This window comes from Helicoverpa armigera, chromosome 3, assembly GCF_030705265.1.
Source record: "Helicoverpa armigera isolate CAAS_96S chromosome 3, ASM3070526v1, whole genome shotgun sequence".
Lineage (NCBI taxonomy): Eukaryota > Metazoa > Arthropoda > Insecta > Lepidoptera > Noctuidae > Helicoverpa > Helicoverpa armigera.
In genome coordinates, this window is record NC_087122.1 from 10680829 (window position 1) to 10702672 (window position 21844).

The following is a 21844-nucleotide window of genomic DNA, read 5'->3' on the forward strand; positions in this document are numbered from 1 at the left end:
ATAAATATATTCGCACAGCAACACAATATAAACAGCTCCCGTTGCAATCGGCAACCATCATTGAACTTAATGGCTTCAATCATATGGCCGACAAAAAATAAAAACAATCAGTGTCTGTGTCATTGGACTATTTAAATGGAATGTGTAGCGTAAAATTGAATATCGAAGGCCCATTGAGTTCAGTGGTGGCGTGCACGTGGAACCTAGCGTGCTCACACAAGACTGGCCGCACAGAGTTCGATTGCTTAGCTCATCTGCCTCCAAACCGTTGACCATTTACGTCGTCTCACAAATTAAAAAAAAAACCTTTTTGTTTAAAACTTTTTTCGTGCACAAGGGTTGATAAAGTGGCGTGTCGTTTATCATCAGGTTGTTTGTCAATCGTGTTTGTGGGAAATCCGAAATCTATTTACATACCGTACCCTCAATAAAGGTGTTACTATTTAAGCTTTGAGTAAATAGCCTCCGTATAGTTGACGATAACATAAGATTTATAAAACCGCTGCTGAAGTGTTGTACGGGGAGAAAGAAGGTTGAAGTGACAATGAGTGTGAAGGAAAAAAATGTTGAGTTCGGGGATGTGGATAAGTACGAGTATGTGCCCCCCGAGGGTGGATGGGGGTATATGGTGTGCATCGGACTATCTGTTATATTTGTAAGTATTACCTACATACTTTTATGAGTTTTGAAATACCTAAAAAAAATTAAAATTTAAAATTGTGGTAGTAAGTGAGGACATAGGGTCAGAGATTCTATTAGCTGTTGAATAAAAAAAAAAACTTTTTTATTTTTAAAGAAATAATTAAAATAAATAAATCCTATGTAAAACTTGTTTTTGTCCCAAAATAATATTTAAAAACAATATTTTGTTAAGTACTAAAATAAATTAAAAAGACATATAAAAATATAATAGTTGTAAAATACAATTGGTAATCATCACATGGGCAAAATTATAAATAACCCAGCAATTTTTTTCACAAACGTCAAAAACTGTTTATCATCGCATTACCTAATAAATACAATTAAAACCAACCGTACCGACACTTAAAATAACCCCAAGTGCGTCACAAGTTTTTGTTGCACATGCTATAACAACACCTAAGTAAGATCAATAAACCCTAAGACTGGTTCAAAAGCAGGAAAACGAAACATTATCCCTTCTCTGCTTACGTACACAAATTGACAAAAAGACATAAAATATAAAAAAGAGAAAAAAACTAAAAACAAAAGAGTGTCCAATTTTGTTATACTTATGTTCCTTTTTCAAATGATATAATATCGAATATGCATATGTGCATTTGAAGTGAACGGACTTGAACCACAATTGCTGATTACGGAGTTCTTAATACAAACATAGTCTAACTAGTGCAAATTAAACAAGAAATGTTGAAAATAGCAAGTTATGTAATAAGAAATACGGCTAATATACTTTCTTAAGTATGTCCAATATCTAAAACTAAATATAGTTAGTCAATTAGCGGTTTTGAATTAAACGAACAAGGAATAATAAGTTACGTAGGTATTCAAGTTACTTCGATTTTATTATGATTCACATGTATTAAGAAAAGTTAAAAGACTGTTAAACTTAATCTTAAAACCGGAATAATTATAATCTCATTCTTAAAAATCTAAAAATTTAGTCCAAGAACCACTATAAGTTATGTTTATGTAATGATCGAAGACAGCTGACCATTAACTATTAGTATGAGTCATGGCAGCACAGTAACAGTTGTATATAAAAAAATAACTGTAAATTAATTATTTACTTATCCAAATAAATAGTGTAACTTTCGCATTCATAATGTCATAGAGATACCTCATTGGCTATGTGGGTTCAAATATAACGTAGGCAACCAAGAAGTAAAATCCTAACCCTCACAGATTCTTCTTTTCCAACCGATTTCATTTCATCTTACTTGCAGTATTAAATAATTTATTGTGTTACCAAGGAAACATCGGAAGATTACCAACTCTTTTCCGTTCCTAATTAAGTCAAAAAATATTTATACTTCATAATTCTCCATTTAAAAATAGCATAGAATAATTAAAGGCCGTAAAATGTGACACTTAAAAATTGATTATCAGAATGACGTCAAAAGGCTTTAAATGATTCACTTTAGATAGAATCTCCATCTAAAATACGCTAAGATTTAAATGATAAAGCTCGGAATACTACTGGCTTATGATACATAATAATGTATAAATATACCTACTTCAATATTTGCATAAGCCTGTAATGATTTCAAATTAAAAAGCTTAAATTTTCCAAATGTTAATGTAAGCACTAGGAGTGAGCATATTTTGAGATTTTTGCATTGAGAAAAGGAAAAATAAACCTTTCTGTTTCTCAGATAATAACGTTATCTAAAATTATAGCCAATGATCCAGTTTTGACAGAGATAATTCATCTGTAAACGTACCTACATACAAACCCTTAATAAGTGCAGACATATCGAATATTTAAATATTTTTTTTAAGAAGTAATTTAATACCAATTAGTATGTCCTAGGCTAATATATCCGTATAGATCTAGTTACATAACTAAATACAACCTGTCACAGAACAGACAACTCATTTCAACGTATAGTCACTTTTTATGCACTCAAGTCAACCAATATAATATGACTACCGCACGCGAGTAGACCCCCATACATTATAAATATCCGTTATCCACAAAAGTAATTTAGTTTTAGGCAAATAAAATAGTTTCTTTAATTTTTTGTCGAAACTCCGCGGCCATTGGCGTCGTCAGCCAATAGTTATTTCAATTAGTTAAGTTACACTATGTTGCACAATGTTTTTCCATATTGAGCCAACCTGTTGTATTTCGAAGGTTAGTTTTGGCCCGTAAGGCTTATTACCATCAGTCTAAATTCCGTCAGTGTGGTGTTATCTACGGTGGGATGAAACTTGTTTTAAGTTGTGTCTCTTTGGATGGAAATTGGTTCTTAATAACTTCCCTGTCCCTTGAGTCAATGTGATACACATTGGACAGTGAAGTGGTTAAAAGGTGGTACCTACTAAAAGTAAGGCTGAAGATTTAAATAATGTTTAGTGACATTTTAAAACAACAGACACAAAATCTCAAAAAAACAGTTATCTTTATTAAGCTTACTTAACTGTCATTAAATACTAGCGAGCCAAAGTTAAAGCTTTTTTTAAGGAGTAACTGCGTGGTTTCTTATATCAAGCGGTTAGACATAAAGGTGACCATGACCGGTATTCAAAATCAAAACGCTTATTGTTATATAAGTTTTAATAATATAATTAGGGTTGTAACAAAAACACAAATGTTAGGAAGTGGTTAAAGTGCCAAGTTTGGAGAGGTTATTTTTAATACAATCAAAAAGATAATGAAACTGTGTTTTACTATGTGAATGGCGGTACATACTATGCCTACACAATAAATAAATAAATATTAACTACCTGTGTGATTTTACTTTTATTCCATTTTATTATGAAATAGAACGGGTTGTAATTGTCAACGAATAAAATAAAGTAATTTTAATAGATTTTTTTTTACAAATAAAAAGCATAACAGGTCTAAACCCAGATAAGCCTTGCTTTAAAACCTTGATACATTTCCATCATAATTATTATGCTGTTATTTTCGCGAAATTCTTAGACCTAATAAATATTTACATACATATACATAGAGTCGTAAATAAAGATTAATTTATATGCATTTGTCAATAAATAAGCGTGGCGGAATAATTTTATATAATTTTGACTATTTTTAGAACGATCTTATTACGTTATAGTTGATACTATAAATATATTAAAATAAAATATATTGCATTTAAAATAGATCGAAAAATAAATAAAATGATAAGAAACTATAAGAAAGTGAAACTCATATTCGTAAAGGAATCAAATGAATAGCTTCTCGCGATTTACGCGTGCTCAGTTGACAGAGTTCATTGACTCCACTTTTTTTACTCAGCATTATGACTAATGCCTATGTATGCCTGTTATTTCTCTATCTAATGCTAGACTTCTTAGCATCAGACTTACTTGGTGTGTTTAAGTTTTATAATTTTAATATTCAAAGTTTCATGTCGCAAATTGTGTTTTAGAACTTCTAGAAAAATTAATAGTTACAATTTTTAAACAAAACTTTGTATAGTATATCGTCCATTTATTAAACATCTGACAGCCTCACAAACAAAAAAGAATCGAAAATTTTAAATCCAAAATTCGAATAGGAGTTCTCCTTTGTTCCATTTTTGAAAAAGTGACGCTATTGTTTCTTTTTGTTTCAGATTGCAGGCACAGCCCACCAGCCAGTATTCGGCTTCATATATAACGACTTTTTAGACGAATTGGGGGTAGGCACAGCGGCGGTAACTTTAGTTTTCGGTGTATTTCAAGTCACATTAGCTATTGCTGGTAAGTAAAAATCATGATTTTAACATCAAATTATTTATTCTCGCAAACTAACTAACATAGCATAGATTGTAGAATAGTCTTCTCAAATATTAGTTTAGTAATTTCAAATAATGATCTGCAGGTGCACAATAAAAACTATGATCCTTATTATTTGATCAATTATCTTTTTTTGAAATAACTATCTGCAGGTTCTTTTAACTGTTCAAACTATAGTTAACTCATGACAAAAACTAGGCCTTACATTGTGTATATAATAGCGTATTATGTAATTATATAAATTATATACTTTATAGCAATTACGTTGATTTTATAAAACTTAAACACACAATTTTAATTATAATAATACGAACCGTTACTCTTATAAATAATTATCTTTATCTAAATTAATGAAGTGTCTATTTTTTTGTTAGATTGTAATATAATAACTCAATAGACTTGTTATAGACATAGTTTTTATTCAAGCTCAAACAAAATAAAACTACTTACATGTCCAAGTCATCTAGAATGAACAAATATTGTTTGACAACATGCTAATTTTAATTTATGTCTCAATTTTAATTTTAATTCCACATACCTCTTATACTACAATACTTAATATAAATCGTTAACTAGTACGTTCCAATTAAACAAGTCTTAAAAATCTTAAATATTTGTCTGTGTCAAAATAACAATAATGACCTACACAAATAAGAAACACAAAATATAAAACCTCCTTACGTCACGATACGCTATAAACCAAAATGCATTCTAGTTTCTAGAGCAGTTGTTTATGCCAAAGCAACTCTAAACTCGTGTCAACACGAAATCCTACGTGTATTTACCCAAATGCAGCAAAAGCTGGGTTAGGTATGTTTTTTGCTAAAATTCTTTTGCATTTTCTGTCCAAGAATTTTGAATAGGATAAAGCTGGTGTTTAGTTATATGAAGCAATTTTTAAAGTTGTTCGCTCTGCTCTATAATTGTAGCACGTTTTTGTTTTGTTATTTTTGTGAAAGGAGAAATAAAACTTACTACAATACTATTAATACAATATTTATTAATACTACAATATATTTTTAGATATTTATTAGATCGATATTTATTTTCTGATATCATTATCAAAAGTAAGGTGACGAGACTATTATTTTGTTCTTAGAATCCGATCGCCAGTCCTATCTTTATCCTAGCTAACAACCAAAATGATGTTTTCTGCAAATTAATTAACCATACATTTATTTAAATTACCTGAACAATTAAATTAGATTGACATGCTACTAATTGCTAGTAAATATTTATCAGATCGTTAATACATTTTTAATTTTAACTAACATTAATAAACAAGTATATTTGTGATGGAATATTTTTTTAAAGCCATTCCGAATCTGGTCACGGCTTAAGCTCAGGACATTTTTTAAATTCTGATAAAAAGAGATAAGAAACTATTTTTCTAGCTAGACCTATGAATTCGTTTGAGAACGCATAAATCTTATTTTTATTGCACTATAAAAATAAATGTTTGTTGCCATATTAGGTTAAATAACTCTATTGAATTCGTTATTTCTCAAAACTCCTGTTAAACCTAATTAATTGGTTGTTATGAGATTTTGCTAGTTCTTACCATTTAGGCATTGGTTGTTATCTCATTCTACAATAATAAATTGTGTGTTAACTGTCAACATTATACAAAGAATTAATAAATAATCGTCAAAAGCTATTATTTTAAAAGATCTGACAGGATTAAATACATCACTTAGCATTAGGAATGTAACAAGAGCTGCACGGAAAAGTAACAAAAATTCACGAATTAAAATGTCGGCAGTAAAAATCGTTGTGAATTTATTGCTTTTGAAAACTTTAAAGCAATTGTTTAGGCATACAAAGCCGAGGTTTTATTTCATCGTTGTAAAAGAAGTGGCTACGGGAAAAAGCCTTGTAAATTCAGTCGGATTAAGACTTGCCTACTCCTATTTTTGCAGCAAAAGTTCTTTCAAAACTTCAGCTTTGTCTTGAAGCAGCACATTTTTTGTCTTCAATATTGGTTGCCAAGTATAAATATGGCCGTCTTAAAATAAACAATTGATTTTTGAGTTTACATTAAACATAGGTATACTCATATTCAAAACGAAAATCTACAAATGAATGTCTTTTGTTTCAGGATTCTCAGCAAACATAGCGTTAAAAAAACTATCACTAAGACAAGTGGGTCTAATAGGGGCCTTCATATACACACTAGCGTCATTCCTAGCCATATTCGTAGTATCTACGACACAGCTGATCATAACAAATGGCTTCCTACACGGCCTCGGCATGGGGCTACTCATACCTGTCTCCTACACAAGCTTCAACAGCTACTTCACAAAGAAAAAAGTACTCTATCTCAGTCTGTGTAAGGCTTCAATTGGAATGATAACGATGTTCTACCCGTTGTTTATCAAGTTCACGATAACTGAGTACGGGTTTAGGGGGACTCTAGCGATTCTTTGTGCTATATCAGCACATAGTATATTTGGAGCTTTGGTCATGCACCCTGTGAAATGGCACATGGTGAAACAACCAAAACCTTGCGAGAAAATTGTTTGTAAGTATCTTTATTACACTCTATCTACATAATAAAGCCGACTTTGTACCGGTCACTGTTCTTTGTGAAAATTCATTTTGCTTTGCAAATCTGTTCGTTGTATGAAGTCGAGCTTATATTTAATTTTAGAACAGAGAAATGCAATTTAGCATTGTATTCTGATGTAACTTTTTGTTTGTTGAGTTGGGCTTTGAATTATAATTTTACTAGAAAGCTTTTCACAGATTAATTCTTGCAAAAATATTGTTGAAAATAAAATTATATTTTTGTTATGTTTTAGTTTGACTTAATGGAAATTAATATTTATTTTTCAGTAATACCACCAACACCAGCCAAAGAAGATAACAAAGACAAATTCGATTTCACGAAAACGCTGCCAAAAATCGATTCATCAGAAAACGCGAGATCTGTCGAGAATCTGTACCGAATCAATCGATTAGAAAATCCTCAGAAAGGAGCAGAATTACTATTTGTGTCGAAATTAAGCGATTCCAGGCGATTGAGCATACCAGTTGTCTTGATCCCGGCAGACGGGAAGATAGATAGTAAATTCGATTCGAGCGATCATGTGTATCGAGAGAATTTGTACAAGGCCGCTTCGGTATCGAGTTTGGGTAACTTTGGGAATATTGCTGCGGAACCTATGCCGATTATAAAGAATAAGGAAGGAAAATGGTATGTTTTAAATCTTTTGTTTGATTTTTATTTTAATTTTTTAATTACGGTCCGCGATTGATTATTCTATTTTTTTACATTAAGACGTTATTATACCTACTTGTATAGCAGATACCTGAAAGTGTATATGTCTGAAACTGTATAGTCTAACCCCAAAATTCATCTATTTATTCTAATTAGATGGAATGTGGAAGTAAAAATACGTGTTCTTTTCAGTCATTACGAAAATGTCATTGAATATGAAAAACAAACAACATGATTTTTTAGAATATAAACACTTAAGTATTTACGTTATATTGGACTGATTTTGAATAATACAAATGCAATAAATAGTAATGGACTTTGGATTTCTTTATAGTCTTATGTTAATTCACGAATGCAGATTTTAGTCTGGTGTAATAAAATACAGTACATATATATAAATACATAAATAAACATTGCATTTCGGTTCTCCATACTAATAAAATATATGTCAGTCTTTCTGTTTAGTTTTCTCGCAAAAAAAATCTTATTTACGCAAAACGCATTACATAAATACATACCTACGTGCTTAAATGCTTACTTGAAATAAAAATATAGATAGGCAGTAGATTTTTAGTTTTGTAAACCTGAAAAGACTTGATAAAAAACGTAAATAAGTGGAATCTTTTTAGAAAACTAACGTCACTTTGACATATACATAATTGAATGTGTGTAAAAATTGCTGTATTATACAAATTATACTATTACACAAGATAAAGAAGTAATTATGCACATCGATAAGTCAACATTAAACATGATATGACATAGACTCGATATTCAAGATATTGAGAAAATAGATATAAATGTTTATTGTGTACTATGTTACGAATTCCTGAACATAGTTTTTTTTTTTTTTTTGTATAAAAAATGCATTTAAATAATGTGATCTAAAATTAAATCAATGTCAACCTTGAATAAGGCTGCGGAATAATTCTTTTATGTAATTATGTAAAGTACTATGATAGGAGTCTATTCAGATTGCTTTCCATGACTCCACACTTTTTTAAGAATTCTAATAAAAATAATGTAGTTGCAGGACTCATAATTAAACGCGAAAAATAATACCATTTACGATGACAGTCAATTGTTACAAGTATGTCAATGCTTGGCGCGGTCGCTTCGTGGATTGGAGATTGTTGACAATTGATGACGAGTTTTTCCTTGTTTCGGAAAGTATGATAAAACTACGTATGTAGGTCCCGGCTACAATTTTGAACATTTTTGGCAGTCGTTACGAGCTCTTAGAAGCCAGAAAGTCTGACAACCAGTCTGTATTCAGCTGCATCCGGCTAGACTGGAAGCCGACCCCAAAATAGTTGGGAAAAGGCTAGGCAGATGATGAGTCATTTTGCATAAGCTAAATTCCTACAAAATATTATATTCTCTAATTAAATAATAAATCATAATTTTGCTAAAATGTCGGTGGCACCTAAAAGAATTTGTTGTTTTCATTTACATAATTTTATTACACAGAGCTAAAAGGTTACAAACAAATAAATAAACAATTTTATTACTGTTCTGTTAGACGATGAAATATTCCACTTATTATTAGTTTATTTACCATCATTAATAACGTCCATTCAAGAAGTTCCGCCTAAATATTATATGTAAAAAAGTGTTAAGTTTATTTAGCAAAGTAATTTAATACGACTGGGAGGCTGAAAACAAGTATTGTTTTGTTCTATTAACAATACTACAATACGATATATCACAAAATAGTAATAGTACTACTTATTTTTAAAAAAATATTTACTAATATGTTTACACATATGAGATAAGAAGAAAAATTGAACAATCAAACACAAAGGCGCTGCTTATTTCTTAAGAAATCTTCAACTTATATCGCTTCTCATATTTATGAATGACTGACAACAAGAGTTTATCAATACGCGGTCCCAAGGTTTTGTATAGATAGTTACCCAACCACGAACCTTTGCGCTACTTAAGGAATCGACCCATCCTTAGCTAGGGTAGACAGATACTTACAGATACTTGAACTTCATGAAATAATGTAAGGATTATTTTTTTCAGGCAAACCGTAGCGGAATTTCTGGATTTATCCCTTCTAAAGGACTTAGTCTACGTTAATATTATATTTGGACTGGCATTAACTTTCTTTTCTGACCTCACATTTTTTACTCTGGAACCATTATTTTTGGACAAAAAACATCTAAGCAAGGTAAGGTTCTTTAATATTTTTGCTTTTAGAATATTAAACTGAGGGTCTTTAATTTTTTCGCTTGGATCATTTGGGTTGGTTTTCTTTTGGTGAAAATATTTAAATGGTTGAATAAATCTCGCTTTGAATATTTATCTCTGAAGGACCTATATATACAAAGGTTAAAATAAAACGTAGAGGAAATAAGGAACCTCTTAGTGGTTCCGTATGCTGATTTTCACTACATTTGCAGTCCGTATGCATAATTCTAATCTTTAACCACATGGAACTATTCGGAAATTCAAATAGCGCTACGGTGTTGCAACTTCAATAAATATTTCTAACTGGCAACACATGTGTTGAAGTTACAATAAAAACTTCATCGTTGTATTGTTCCAAACTGTTTGTGAATTTGTATGGAGCAGGATTTTGTGAGCTCGATATTTTAGATTTAATTTGTCGAATAAATCGAATTACTAGAATAGTTGTGGCTACTGCCGTAAATTCCAATTAACTATTTCAGAATTTGATAAAATCCCCCTTAAATATCAAATAATGTTTTTATACCTAGTCATTTACCATTTTAATCATAAATGAATGAGAAGATCAATCATCTTCAGCATATTTTTTCAAAATTCAATTATGCTAAGCAATTTTTTTTTGTTCTTTTAAAATATCAGCTAAAATACCAATTATATTATATTCCAGGCCGAGATAGCAAATATAATAGCGGTGGGTGGCGCTATGGATATGTCAGCGCGACTCTTCCTGGGCGTGGCAGGACAATTCTTCAGGATGAACAGTCGATATATGTTCTTCTGCGGTGCGTTTTTCACAGCACTATTTAGATTCAGTAAGTTATTTTTTTTATATACCTCATGTTTCAGGGCAACCAAAAACTAACGACAGATTTATAAGTTATTTTGATTGAAAAAAGACGTGTCTTCATAATCACACCATATACTATATTTATTAATGAGGGGGCTGTTGGTTTAGAGGTTTATTTACCTACTAATATTTAGTTAGTTAAATGAAGTAATACATAATACTTAAAATCAGTTTGACAGTTTGCGTTAGTTATTTAGGGGGATTTTGTACGAATGTATGTTATTTATGACCTAAATAAAATATTAGGGATTAAAAAGATCTATCTACACTACTCTAGTCAGTAATTCAACTCGTCAAAAATCTGATATTATACCAAATTAGTAAACTCTCAACTACGTCAATGATATCAAAAAAGCACTCAGTCATTGTGCAGCTGTGTTTCACGTCTTTAAGCTTTTTAATTAAAAATAGTATACATCAATGTTTTGCATACATCAACATAGTAATTAGATATTTAATTTATTAAGTGTTCTTAGTGCCAGTATAAACTAGTATTTTTAAGCTGAAAAATTATAATTTATTTATTTAGATGAAACTTTGACTGGCAGTAATTTATTTTTAGCTGATGTTGAGGCTAAACGGTATATTTTTTTACAATTTAAGGCTGTTCTATAGGTACCGTTTTTAGGGTTCCGTAGCTACCCAAAGGTTCAAACGAGATCTAATGACTTCGCTGTCCGTACGGTAGACTGCACATCAGTGGTAACTGTCATGCACCTTAACTCAATAGTAATAAGTACGATTTTCCTATAAAACTGTTATCACTGACCTGAAGTTGACTGTACGTTTTTCTGTCACCAGGCTGTATTTCACAAACCGTTATACTTAGAGATTTGAAACACAGAAAATGTATTTGTGTTGTCGCCTTAACGACAATTAATGCTCAAAATTATATTAAACTTAATATTTTATGGGCATGGCAAATAACTGATTTTTTAGTCCGTTTCATTGATAATGTTAAGGAACTCTTCGTACTCGAACCCAACTCGTACTTGGCTTAGTTTTCTTAAAATAAAGATAGAATATTAATTATAATTAATTGTATCCTTTTTTTATTTATTTGAATAATTTATAGTATAATACTGATTACACGTGCAATAAATATGATAACAAAACAGGTGTTTATATCTGAACATGAATTTATATGAATCCGTCTTATAAAGTGGCATTTAATTTTTAGGACTAGATTTTATTAGCATATTATTAGGTATTTTCCTATTGCTTATTTATTTCTAAGATATTCGAAGCGGATATTAAGCATAGTCGGCCTAAAATACCTCTTTTAGGCATGCAGATGCTGATGAAAAAAGTAAATTTTCTCCTTTTCTTGGCTGTCATTTTTTTTTATATTACGTTAAATAAAATGATACTCATAGGTGTTAAAACAAAACAAAAAAACTAGTTCAGTTCAAAACAAAAAACTACTTAGTAAAAAAATATTAATATTTGTTCGTTTAGCATAAAATAAACAAAATAGTAAGAAAAAAAAGGTTTTTCTTATCTTATCTATAACACGTTTTTTATACAAGAATCCTATTAAAATGCTAATTTGTTTACTGTTTATGCGAAACTGTCAATAATAATCACTGCAGCATTTTGATAGCATAATTTATAGACTACGATATAATGTCATAATCATATTTAAATACTACTAGCTGTTGCCCGCAACTTCGTCTGCGTGGGCAATACAGAATAGTCAAAATACTACTTATCCCGTAGGTGCATTCTTTCACGTGACAGTATAATTAGGATTAGCACTTAGCAGTCGCATAGATTCATTGATCAAGGTTGTGTTGTGGATGTGACCATTTATCTAAACAAAAGAAGTAAAGTTTGTGACGTTGTGAATATCTCTGGATCTAGTCAGCCAATTTGGAAAATTATTACGTATAGTATAATATTAGTATAATTTTCACAGGAAACAGCTATAATCTATGTCTATACGCTTTGAGTCTGACAAAGCTGTCATTTGTACATTTTCTGCAGCTGCTGTGACTAATCAGAAGCCAGAAAGTCTGTCAGTCTTACCATGGATAATGTCTTGTAATGTGACTGGATTGAAGAGATCAGATAGGTAGTCGCTCCAAGCAAAATATTGGTACTCGAACAGATTCGGCAACTGGAAGCCAATACCAACATAGTTGGGGAATAGCTGGATGGATGATGAAATGAGTCATCATCATCAGCAGGCGCATAGGGTAGGATAGTTTCACTTACTCACTATGGTAAGGCTGACCCCACATTAGGCGTGCGCGATCCTCGGGCGTGTGAGTAGCGCGGGCGTCGCGAGCGCGCTGCGTGAACATCGCGTTTTGCTGCCCTACGGCATGTGTGAAGAGTGCAAGCGACGCGATCGCGGCGAGCAGGCGGCGCTCGAGTTGCGTTCTTACCCCCTCCCCTCCGCCCCTCCCCGCCTCCCTTCGCCCACTATCCCCGCCGCCCGCTAAACGCCTTAGCAGTTAAACGTCAAGGAGAGCGGCGCGTGCGCGCCGCGAGCGCGCTGTAGGTAAACGCCGCAGGGCAGCAAATCAAATCAAATCAAATCAAACCTCTTTATTTCAGGCTGCATAGGCCCATAAATATATACCTTAAAGACTAACATACATAATATATAATACAAAAACGCGTCGCGCCCGCACTACTCACACGCCCGAGGTTCGCGCACGCCTAATGTGGGGGAGGCCTAAGCCGGGACTCCACCGAAATGTTTGCATTAGTTCACGAATAGGCAAAATGTACGTATCTGTGAGAGTCCACTTCATGTGTTCGTACTTGAAACCTGCAGTTTTGCTAAGATTTTCAAAATGTACGCTTGCGATTTGTCATTTCTTGGTGGAGCCAGCAAATCGAAAGAAACATAAGTGTTGTATACTGTGCGTCACTACCGCACACCGGGAAAATACTATTGTTTGCTGTGCCCGACAGGGTCCATAATTGTGACTAATATCTATAACCTACCAACAACCTGTAATACATTATGGTATGCAATCAAGAATTGAGAATTGAGAAAAAAATTTCGCTCTTGCGGAGGACGTTTATATACCATATTTTATGTCATACAGGACGACAGTAAGTATCCACCGAAACACTTTCAAAGATCTGATGAACGAACGAATCAGACCTGACTTGGTCACCTGGGGCCAATCAGAGCTCTATGAAGCGATAATACGCTTTGGCTCCTACTGTTATTGTGGTTTCTGAAAATTTATTCACCTCATTCAACGATGAATGTAATTCTGATGGTACTATTAAGAACACTTGACTCTTTTGACTTCTCGAATAGGATACCATTGGTTTTTGTGCAATGCACACCTGCAATGCATGCTGGATTAGGATAGGATACAGGTGGATAGGATTTGCAACAGAAAACAATTCTGTCTTTGTGATTGAATGACATCAAACGTAGTTTTATATAAAAGGTGTTTTTTTAGACTTGGCTCGGGTCTTACTGAGACTGTTCGTAATCGTGACCAGTGTATTTGCGATCAGAAGTTGAAAGTATTAAATCGAGAAAGCTCCCATTTCTTATCTGCACTTTGTATCTGGGCTTGTTCTTAAAGCTACATTAAATACCTACCTCACGCTTAGCAGCGCTTGCGAGAGACAGATTCTCCTTTCTTCTAGGATTAAGTTTACATATTTTGCATCAGAAAAAATAATTAAGGTCTACTTAATACTACTCACTCAAAGTAATTTGTTTTAAGGCCACCACATTAGTGGAAGATAAGCTAAACTATGTTTATGAAAAAATCCTGATATGAACTCCATCTGTAACTTTAAATGATAATTAATTGTTATACTAAAGTCATCATTTTTAACATAACGTTCAAAAAATAATTAAGATGGCACCGTTTTAAATTTGGCTTCCTTTCATCAAGGTAATAATTATAATTGGATTTTGATGTGGCACGGCAAACTGACAAACACTATTGAAATGTCTACCGAAAAATTACACTACGTGTTAAAATATGGTGAATTACGGAAAATACACAACTCCATCTGTTGAAATAATAATCCTCTATAAAGAATGTATGGTAATTTATTGTCATTTACCACCTCGCTCCTTTGACAAATTTTATGTATTTTATTTAACACAGATTACCACAGATGGAGCTACTTTAACCTTGGCTAAACAAAATTTTCATTTTTTTTTTCTTCCGAAGTTACTTATGAAGGTGTGATTTTCTGTGTAAAGGTTAATAATAGGCCGATCAACTAATATAAGTACAACATTCAAATGTACAGTTTTGACAAACAGATTGCGTGTCGTAATATTTTACATCTTGAATTCACAAAATTAATCATATCTTTTGATAGAGTGAATCGATTTCGATGAAACAAAAACTAAGTAATACCCCAAGCTACGTAGAATTTTTGTATATAAGCATTGTCTGCATTGAATTCGTAGATTTTACGTGAATCCCGAACGAACAAACAGATAAACAGACAAAAATTACAAAAATGATGGAAATGGGTTCTGTTAGTTATCCTTTAACATGCTGGCTATTTTTTTTGTCAATTTCTTCAATGTACAAAAATTACTTTTCTACAGATTTATTATATGTATAGATAATATAACAAGTTTAAAATTATATTTAAAATGTTTTTTGCTTCTGTCTGGATAAATGCATCAAAATTTTTAAATGGAGAATACAATGGTTTTTTATTATGTATAATCCAATTATTTATTATACTTATATGTTTATAGATTTAATACATAATATAAAAATAAATAAATCCGCATAGTTATTAAAAATATAAAAATGTGATATTTAAGCAAAAAGGTTAAATATTGTATTTAAGTGAATGATTAGCTACTGTTCGTCATTTTCAGTCTAAAAATAGGAATCATGTAAATGCAAGTTTTATTTTGTTGTTCCATTTGCAAGAGTGTTTTATCGTGTCACTTAATGCAAAAGTTAATGGATTGGGTTCTATTTAAAATGCATCTAAATGCATCAAAAATAGAAAATCTTACCTAAATAGGTATTATGCACCTGTAAACAAACCCAGTCAATAAGGAAGCACCACATAGCACAAGTTTTAGGTATAGGAAAAAATAGGACTTCATTTATTTTAAATAGACTAAGTATATGTACAGCTCGGTTGAGGTCGTCAAAGATTGCTATATATACTTTCAAACTTCTAAAGGTGTTTTATTTTTTTAATATCTAATACAAGAAATAATACTTCATTATTGGCATGCCAGTTATTATTAAGTATATTATGTCTGCTTTTTGTTGAATCTTACAGATTTCTCGACTTTCACTTTCGGCACTTGTATTTTATTTTTACTTCTCTTTCTTTTCCAGTATTCATCCAGTTCAGCACCTACACACCACTTCTCATCCTCACCGGTATACTGGGTTCCTTGAGGTCACTGGTCCATATAGCCCAGCCCATAGTTGTAGCTGAGCATGTACCCATAGAGAGGTACCCACCAGCGTATGGGTTATACATGCTGTTGGCCGGAGGAATCAGTTTGAGCGTTGGACCTATGATAGGTAAGATTATCTACCTATACTTATATACTAGTATGTTTGTTGGTTTCCTAAAGGCTCTGAAACTACTAAGCTGATTTGAGAAAAAAAAACGTAATTGAATACCTAGCACTTTTGAAGTAACATAGGCTAGATTATAGCCCTGTACGGGCAGTAGTTCCAGTTCCAACAGGATGCAAGTGGAACCGCGTGAAAACGGCTAGTAGTTCAAAAATTTTATTTAGCTGTTACGGTTAGAATACCTGGGGTTTAAAGAAAATATTTTCTGCTCAAATTATTAAAAAAAGCCTTTTAGAGCAGAACATAAAATGAATGCCTATATTAGTTTAAATATTTTATTTGACCTATTAAGATAAGGCTGTAAAGTCTTAAAAAAAAGTATGCAATAATTATGACAAAAGGTTAAAAACGCTAAACCCTATAAAAAACAAAAAATAACTTTTAACACTACGTAAACTAAATTTCGTCGTGTCGGGGGACCGCTCTAATTCATTACTTTAGATACGTGTTTTTTTTTTTTAAATGAATGTTGTAATTAGGTAGGTATCATTTTATTTATGTAAGTATTTATGAAGGCAAAAAGCGGCCCCCCGACACGTCAAAATTTAGTTTACGTAGTGTTAAAAGTTATTTTTTGTTTTTTATAGGGTTTAGCGTTTTTAACCTTTTGTCATAATTATTGCATACTTTTTTGGGTCGGGGGTTTTTTTAAATTTATAATTTAATTTTATTTCATGCTTTTTAAAGGAGCTCCTTAATTTTTCCTTCTTTCATTTAATTTATTTTATCTTAAGATGGGGTCGCTATATGCGATCTCGGCCAAAGGAAGCTGTTTAACAATCCTCATGACAAACTGGCTCTGGGGGAATTGCATAGACTGAGAAACAATAAAGATTAACCTTTGGACATTCTAGATTTTCAGCAAAAATATAAATCGGTTTATCCGCTTCATTCCGGCATTTCAGGGTTTCATCCGCCACATCCCATTTCCAGCATCAGGTTCTCGTCAATCAGAAACATGAAGAGAACTCGTCGAGACAAATTCAACGAGCCCAAACTCGATGGGTTTACTAAAAGGCAGTTCAGGGTTACGTCTCCTACCTTCGTGCCCTAACAGCAGACCAGCTCAGTGGTTCCAAAAGACATTAGTGTTTCAAATTTCAGATCCCACATATACTTGCAAGTAAACAGAGCGTGTAACATTCCTATCACATCTAGCAAACGAGCTGATGACCTTGAAGACCTGAACCGATTTCCACCAAACATAGCTAAGAACACTCCCGACTGACATACCTTTTAAACAAAAAAAACCGCATTACAATCGGATCATCCGTTTGGGAGCTACGATGCCACATACACACACACACACACACACACACACACACACACACACAGACACGTCAAACTTATAACACCCCGTCGTTTTTGCGTCGGGGGTTAAAAATAACATGATGTTAACATATGTAATAGACCAGTCCTAATGGACAGATTCAAACTTATTTGTTTAGGTATACAGGATCAATTTAAAAATTAACATAATGGACTATCTTGTTGTAACTATCAGTGATCTATTCTATCTTTTAATTTACTGACATTTGAAACCTTTTGAAAGATTATCTAACGAAGATAAACAAAAGATCGGTGTTATTTTGGAACATTAGTTTATTTAAAGACAACTTCAGAAGTATTTTTTTAAATTTAGCCATCTCCTTTTGGATGACCTTATACCAACCTACATCGTTATTAATTTTCATATTTTTAAATATGTTGTACAGTATTACCTAAATTATTTAATACCTACCCAAAAATATAATTCCACTGAAATGCTTAGCTTCAAATGTCAATTCGTCAGTACCCATTAGCATTTTGATGATATTACCTACAACAAATAAAAATACAAAACAACCGTAAATAATAAAATGACACAGAAAAATTTAAATAATATTTTAGAAGTGGTATTGTTGTGCAAATTGTTTTCTATCAAATTCTCTTAAATTGATTTCAATTTAAACATAAGCATTTAAATTAGGTCTTTAAATATTCTTAACTTGGTAATACAAAATAAAAATAATTGAATTGTCTGCTCGAAATGTCAAAATGATCACATTTATTAAAACTTTACCTACCTAAGATCCTCGCAAATGTCTTAAACAGTAAACCATGCGATTTCCTTAATAATATTATAAACGCGAAAGTAAAATTATTAACAAGGTGGACAGACGACCTTATAAAGGTCGCCGGAAGACGCTGAATGCAGGTCGCCTCCAACAGGTATCTGTGGAGATCTAAGGGGGAGGCCTTTGTTCAGCAGTGGACGTCCTATGGCTGAGATGCTGAGATGATGATGATGATGATGAAAGTAAATTGACGGAAAAAGAAATCGGGTCACGGGAAACCATAAGGCCTAATTTACTTTACACAATGAAATTACTAACGAAACATTTCAACGCCAATACATCATTCAAAATGTCTGCCTAATATTGTCTTCGCTTCGACACTAACCAGAGTGTGACATTAAACACGTTTGCTTACTATCGAACATGATTCAGCAATCCTATTTAACGCCGTTCCCATATTCCATCTATGCTTAGATACTAGAGGTAGGAATTTGACATCCTAACAAATATTATAAATGCGAAAGTAACTCTGTTTGTCTGTCTGTCTTTTCTTCACGCCTAAACTACCGGTTTGTGTGAAATTTGGTACAGACATAGTTTGGAGCTTGAGAAAGGACAGAGGATACTTTTTTGATTAGTAAAAAATATAAAAAATAAATTTATTCCGGACATATAGCGCCATCTATTGGTCAAACCAAAAATCTGCCGGAAGTAACTATTCCACGCGAACGAAGTTGCGGGCAAAAGCTAGTTACTTGTATGGGGCTAATGTCAAAATTCTATCTCTAGTAACCAAATCAAAAGATAGATAGAATATAGAATACCTACGGCGGTAAATCAATATCGTTCGCTGACGTTCGTACTATTGGTTGTCGCTTCAATTTGTGTCAAGTCAACGTTTCAACGAGTATTGAATACTATAGCAATTAATGATTCTGTATTATTCTGGGGATAATTACGTTATGCTTGCTAAGGCCATCCGTGGGGGATGAATGTCATGAAAAAGAGCCTCTGTATCTCTGAAACTCTTTTATTGCTTGGGCGGTGAACAAGAAACGATTAGTTTTGAGTCAAAAAATTTGGTACTATTAAGAAGTTGGCACCGAAAATTTTTTTTTTTTAAGTTTTTTTTTGCCACGAAATAGCATTAGGAAAATTATTGTAACTGATGATATAATTAATTTCTGAGTGCTCCGCCTTCAGCCTTTCGTTTTTACGCAAACCTCAATGGTAATTCAAGGATTAAAAAGATTCTAAGTAGAGTATTATAAGTATAATTTCCACATGTCAATAAATACTTAACATATTTTTTCCTTACTTCCAGGTTTCGTCCGAGATTACACGGGCAGTTATGCCATAGCCTTCAACATGATAACTATGTGCAATCTCTTCTGCGTCGTTCCTTGGGCAATTGAAGCCATCGCCAAGTACAGAAAAAACAAGAACTCAACCAACGCATTAAAGACATGAACCTTTAAGTTATCAGCTTTAATCATTCGAGTTCGACCTTTTCTTTAAAGGATTTGAACCCACCGTGAATCGATATAGGTAAAGGTGGGTCCATACTATACCAACTTCACACAGACTTTTATAGAATTTAGTCAGCGTAACAAATCGGTGCGTACAAAAGTCTGAGCCAATGATAAGTCTGCACAAGCATCTTGTCATCATATTTTCACTCAAACTTCAGATTTTTACACAGACTTTATATTTCCACTTTCGATTTTTCTCAAACAGATATTTGTGCAAACTTTATGTCGGTATCGTGTGGACCCACCTTAATATTCGATTCGAAAATCGATTATCAAAAGTATTGACTTGTATCAGGTCCTTTTAGAACACCCCTAGTGAAAGTATTTTTAGATGTTATGAAGAAGTATTTAACCGTTATTTTTTTAGGGAGTAGTTTTTTGATCAAAGATTAGCTAAAAGCGGTGGATCGAGTTGTAAATATGTTCTAGTGTTACAGATACTCATTGTTATAAGACGTGTATTGAGTCTGTTGAACATTTTAGTTTATAAGTAGATTTAGAACTAATGATTAATAAACAAGTTGCCATATTGGTCGCTCATTAAAAAGACCTGCATTTGGCTTTTATTGAAGATTTTATTTTCAATGAAAGCACTAGTTTAGATTTGACTAATAAATATAAGTCTTAGGCAAATATGTAGTTGCCATTTCTGAAGGCTTTTTACGTCGTAGTTTTAGTTATTAATCAGTCAAAATAATCTGTAGCAATAAGACCTACTTTAGTTATAATTAAAGCCACAAAATTAATATATATAGGTATTCAGTGAGAGGCCTACGTTCAATATTAAGGACTAATAAGTAATTAGTTTTACTTACGTAACTATTTTTTAAGTGTACATAATGTATTAAAATTTAATTCCTACTAATATTATGATTGTGAAAATAAAGTAGTCTATAAGTCTGTCGTGCTTTGCGCAGATAGTAGTTAGATCCTGAGAAAAGTCATATTATGAAACTTCACATAGGCACGGCTGTGACGAGTGGCTTATTTGGGATGCGGATGAAACCGCGGGGAACAGCTAGATAGCTATAAATATGCCTCTAATCTTGCCACTATTGTTGTTCAGGCCTCTCCAAAGTCAAAAGGCCATAGTCTATCACACGGTCCCAGTTTAATATTGGTAGACTGTCATTTAGTTGTACTATGTCAAAGAATTTATTTTAGTCTGTACCTTTGATTGTGCTGTGAAGATTAAAATCACTGGGACCTGTGAATATTGTAGATTGAAATATTTATGGCTGTGTAATAGTGAAACTGTTGAGAAATAAAATAGTTTTTTTTTTACACGAACGTCTTTTGTTTATTTTAATTTTATACCATATCGAAGGAATCTGCTGCCACCAGCTTCTTTGAGCATGCATAGCAGTGTTTTATTCATTTGTTTTTATTTGCCGAAGTAACTAGACCCAACTTCGGAGCAGTAAAGTAATTTTACCAGAACTCTAGGATCCCAAGCAATAAATCACATTTTTAAATTATTTTATAAGAGCTAACAAGAAAAAGACAAAAATAGTAAATAACCAAGACGGAATCGATTAAAAACCGGCATTGTGTATCGATACAGATTGCATAATAATAATTAATTGATTATACTTTGACATTTATCAGTGAAAGAAGCCAAGGGCAAGTCTATAAGAAACATATGTATGAAACAACAATAATCCTAATCTAAAGCTTAGTCTAGACTGAAAATCATAAAGACAATATCTGTATGATCGAATCATGCAATTCAGCAATAGATAAAAAACTGTCTTCTTCACCATGATATGAAATATCTGTTCACTGATAAGACGTTAAAAAAACATACATAAATACAGTTATTTTTGCATTCACCAAATATTGAAATTATACTTGATTTAAACGCGGAAATGACGCCTACAAGATTTAAATATGTCACATGACTCATAAACAAACAGGGACATAAATAAATTAACAAACAATTAATTAATAATCTCTCCTACAACAATAAAAAAGTTATAAACTGCGTAATTCCGTCTTGTACTACA

At 32.4% G+C, this 21844-nt stretch overlaps 2 protein-coding genes across 9 annotated transcripts in view; one reads left to right on the forward strand and one right to left on the reverse strand.

The window, feature by feature from the left end:
• The window catches only part of Kcc (kazachoc), a 466160-nt gene that overhangs the window by 304313 nt on the left and 140003 nt on the right, over positions 1-21844 (reverse strand). The gene's annotated exons all lie outside the window — the stretch shown is intronic.
• Positions 214-21124, forward strand: LOC110380577 (monocarboxylate transporter 9). The gene is made up of 8 exons (XM_049836571.2): positions 214-655; positions 4263-4389; positions 6524-6946; positions 7261-7621; positions 9674-9821; positions 10509-10653; positions 16001-16192; positions 19631-21124. The coding sequence occupies exons 1-8, from the start codon at positions 545-547 to the stop codon at positions 19774-19776; spliced, it is 1653 nt and encodes a 550-aa protein (XP_049692528.1). The 5' UTR covers positions 214-544; the 3' UTR covers positions 19777-21124.

Excerpts from the sequence above, each read along its gene's own strand:
- LOC110380577 (XM_049836571.2), top strand. The coding sequence starts at position 545 with ATGAGTGTGAAGGAAAAAAATGTTGAGTTCGGGGATGTGGATAAGTAC. Across the intron at positions 4,390-6,523 it reads AGTCACATTAGCTATTGCTG|GATTCTCAGCAAACATAGCG; the intron begins GTAAGTAAAAAT and ends CTTTTGTTTCAG. Across the intron at positions 6,947-7,260 it reads ACCTTGCGAGAAAATTGTTT|TAATACCACCAACACCAGCC; the intron begins GTAAGTATCTTT and ends TTTATTTTTCAG.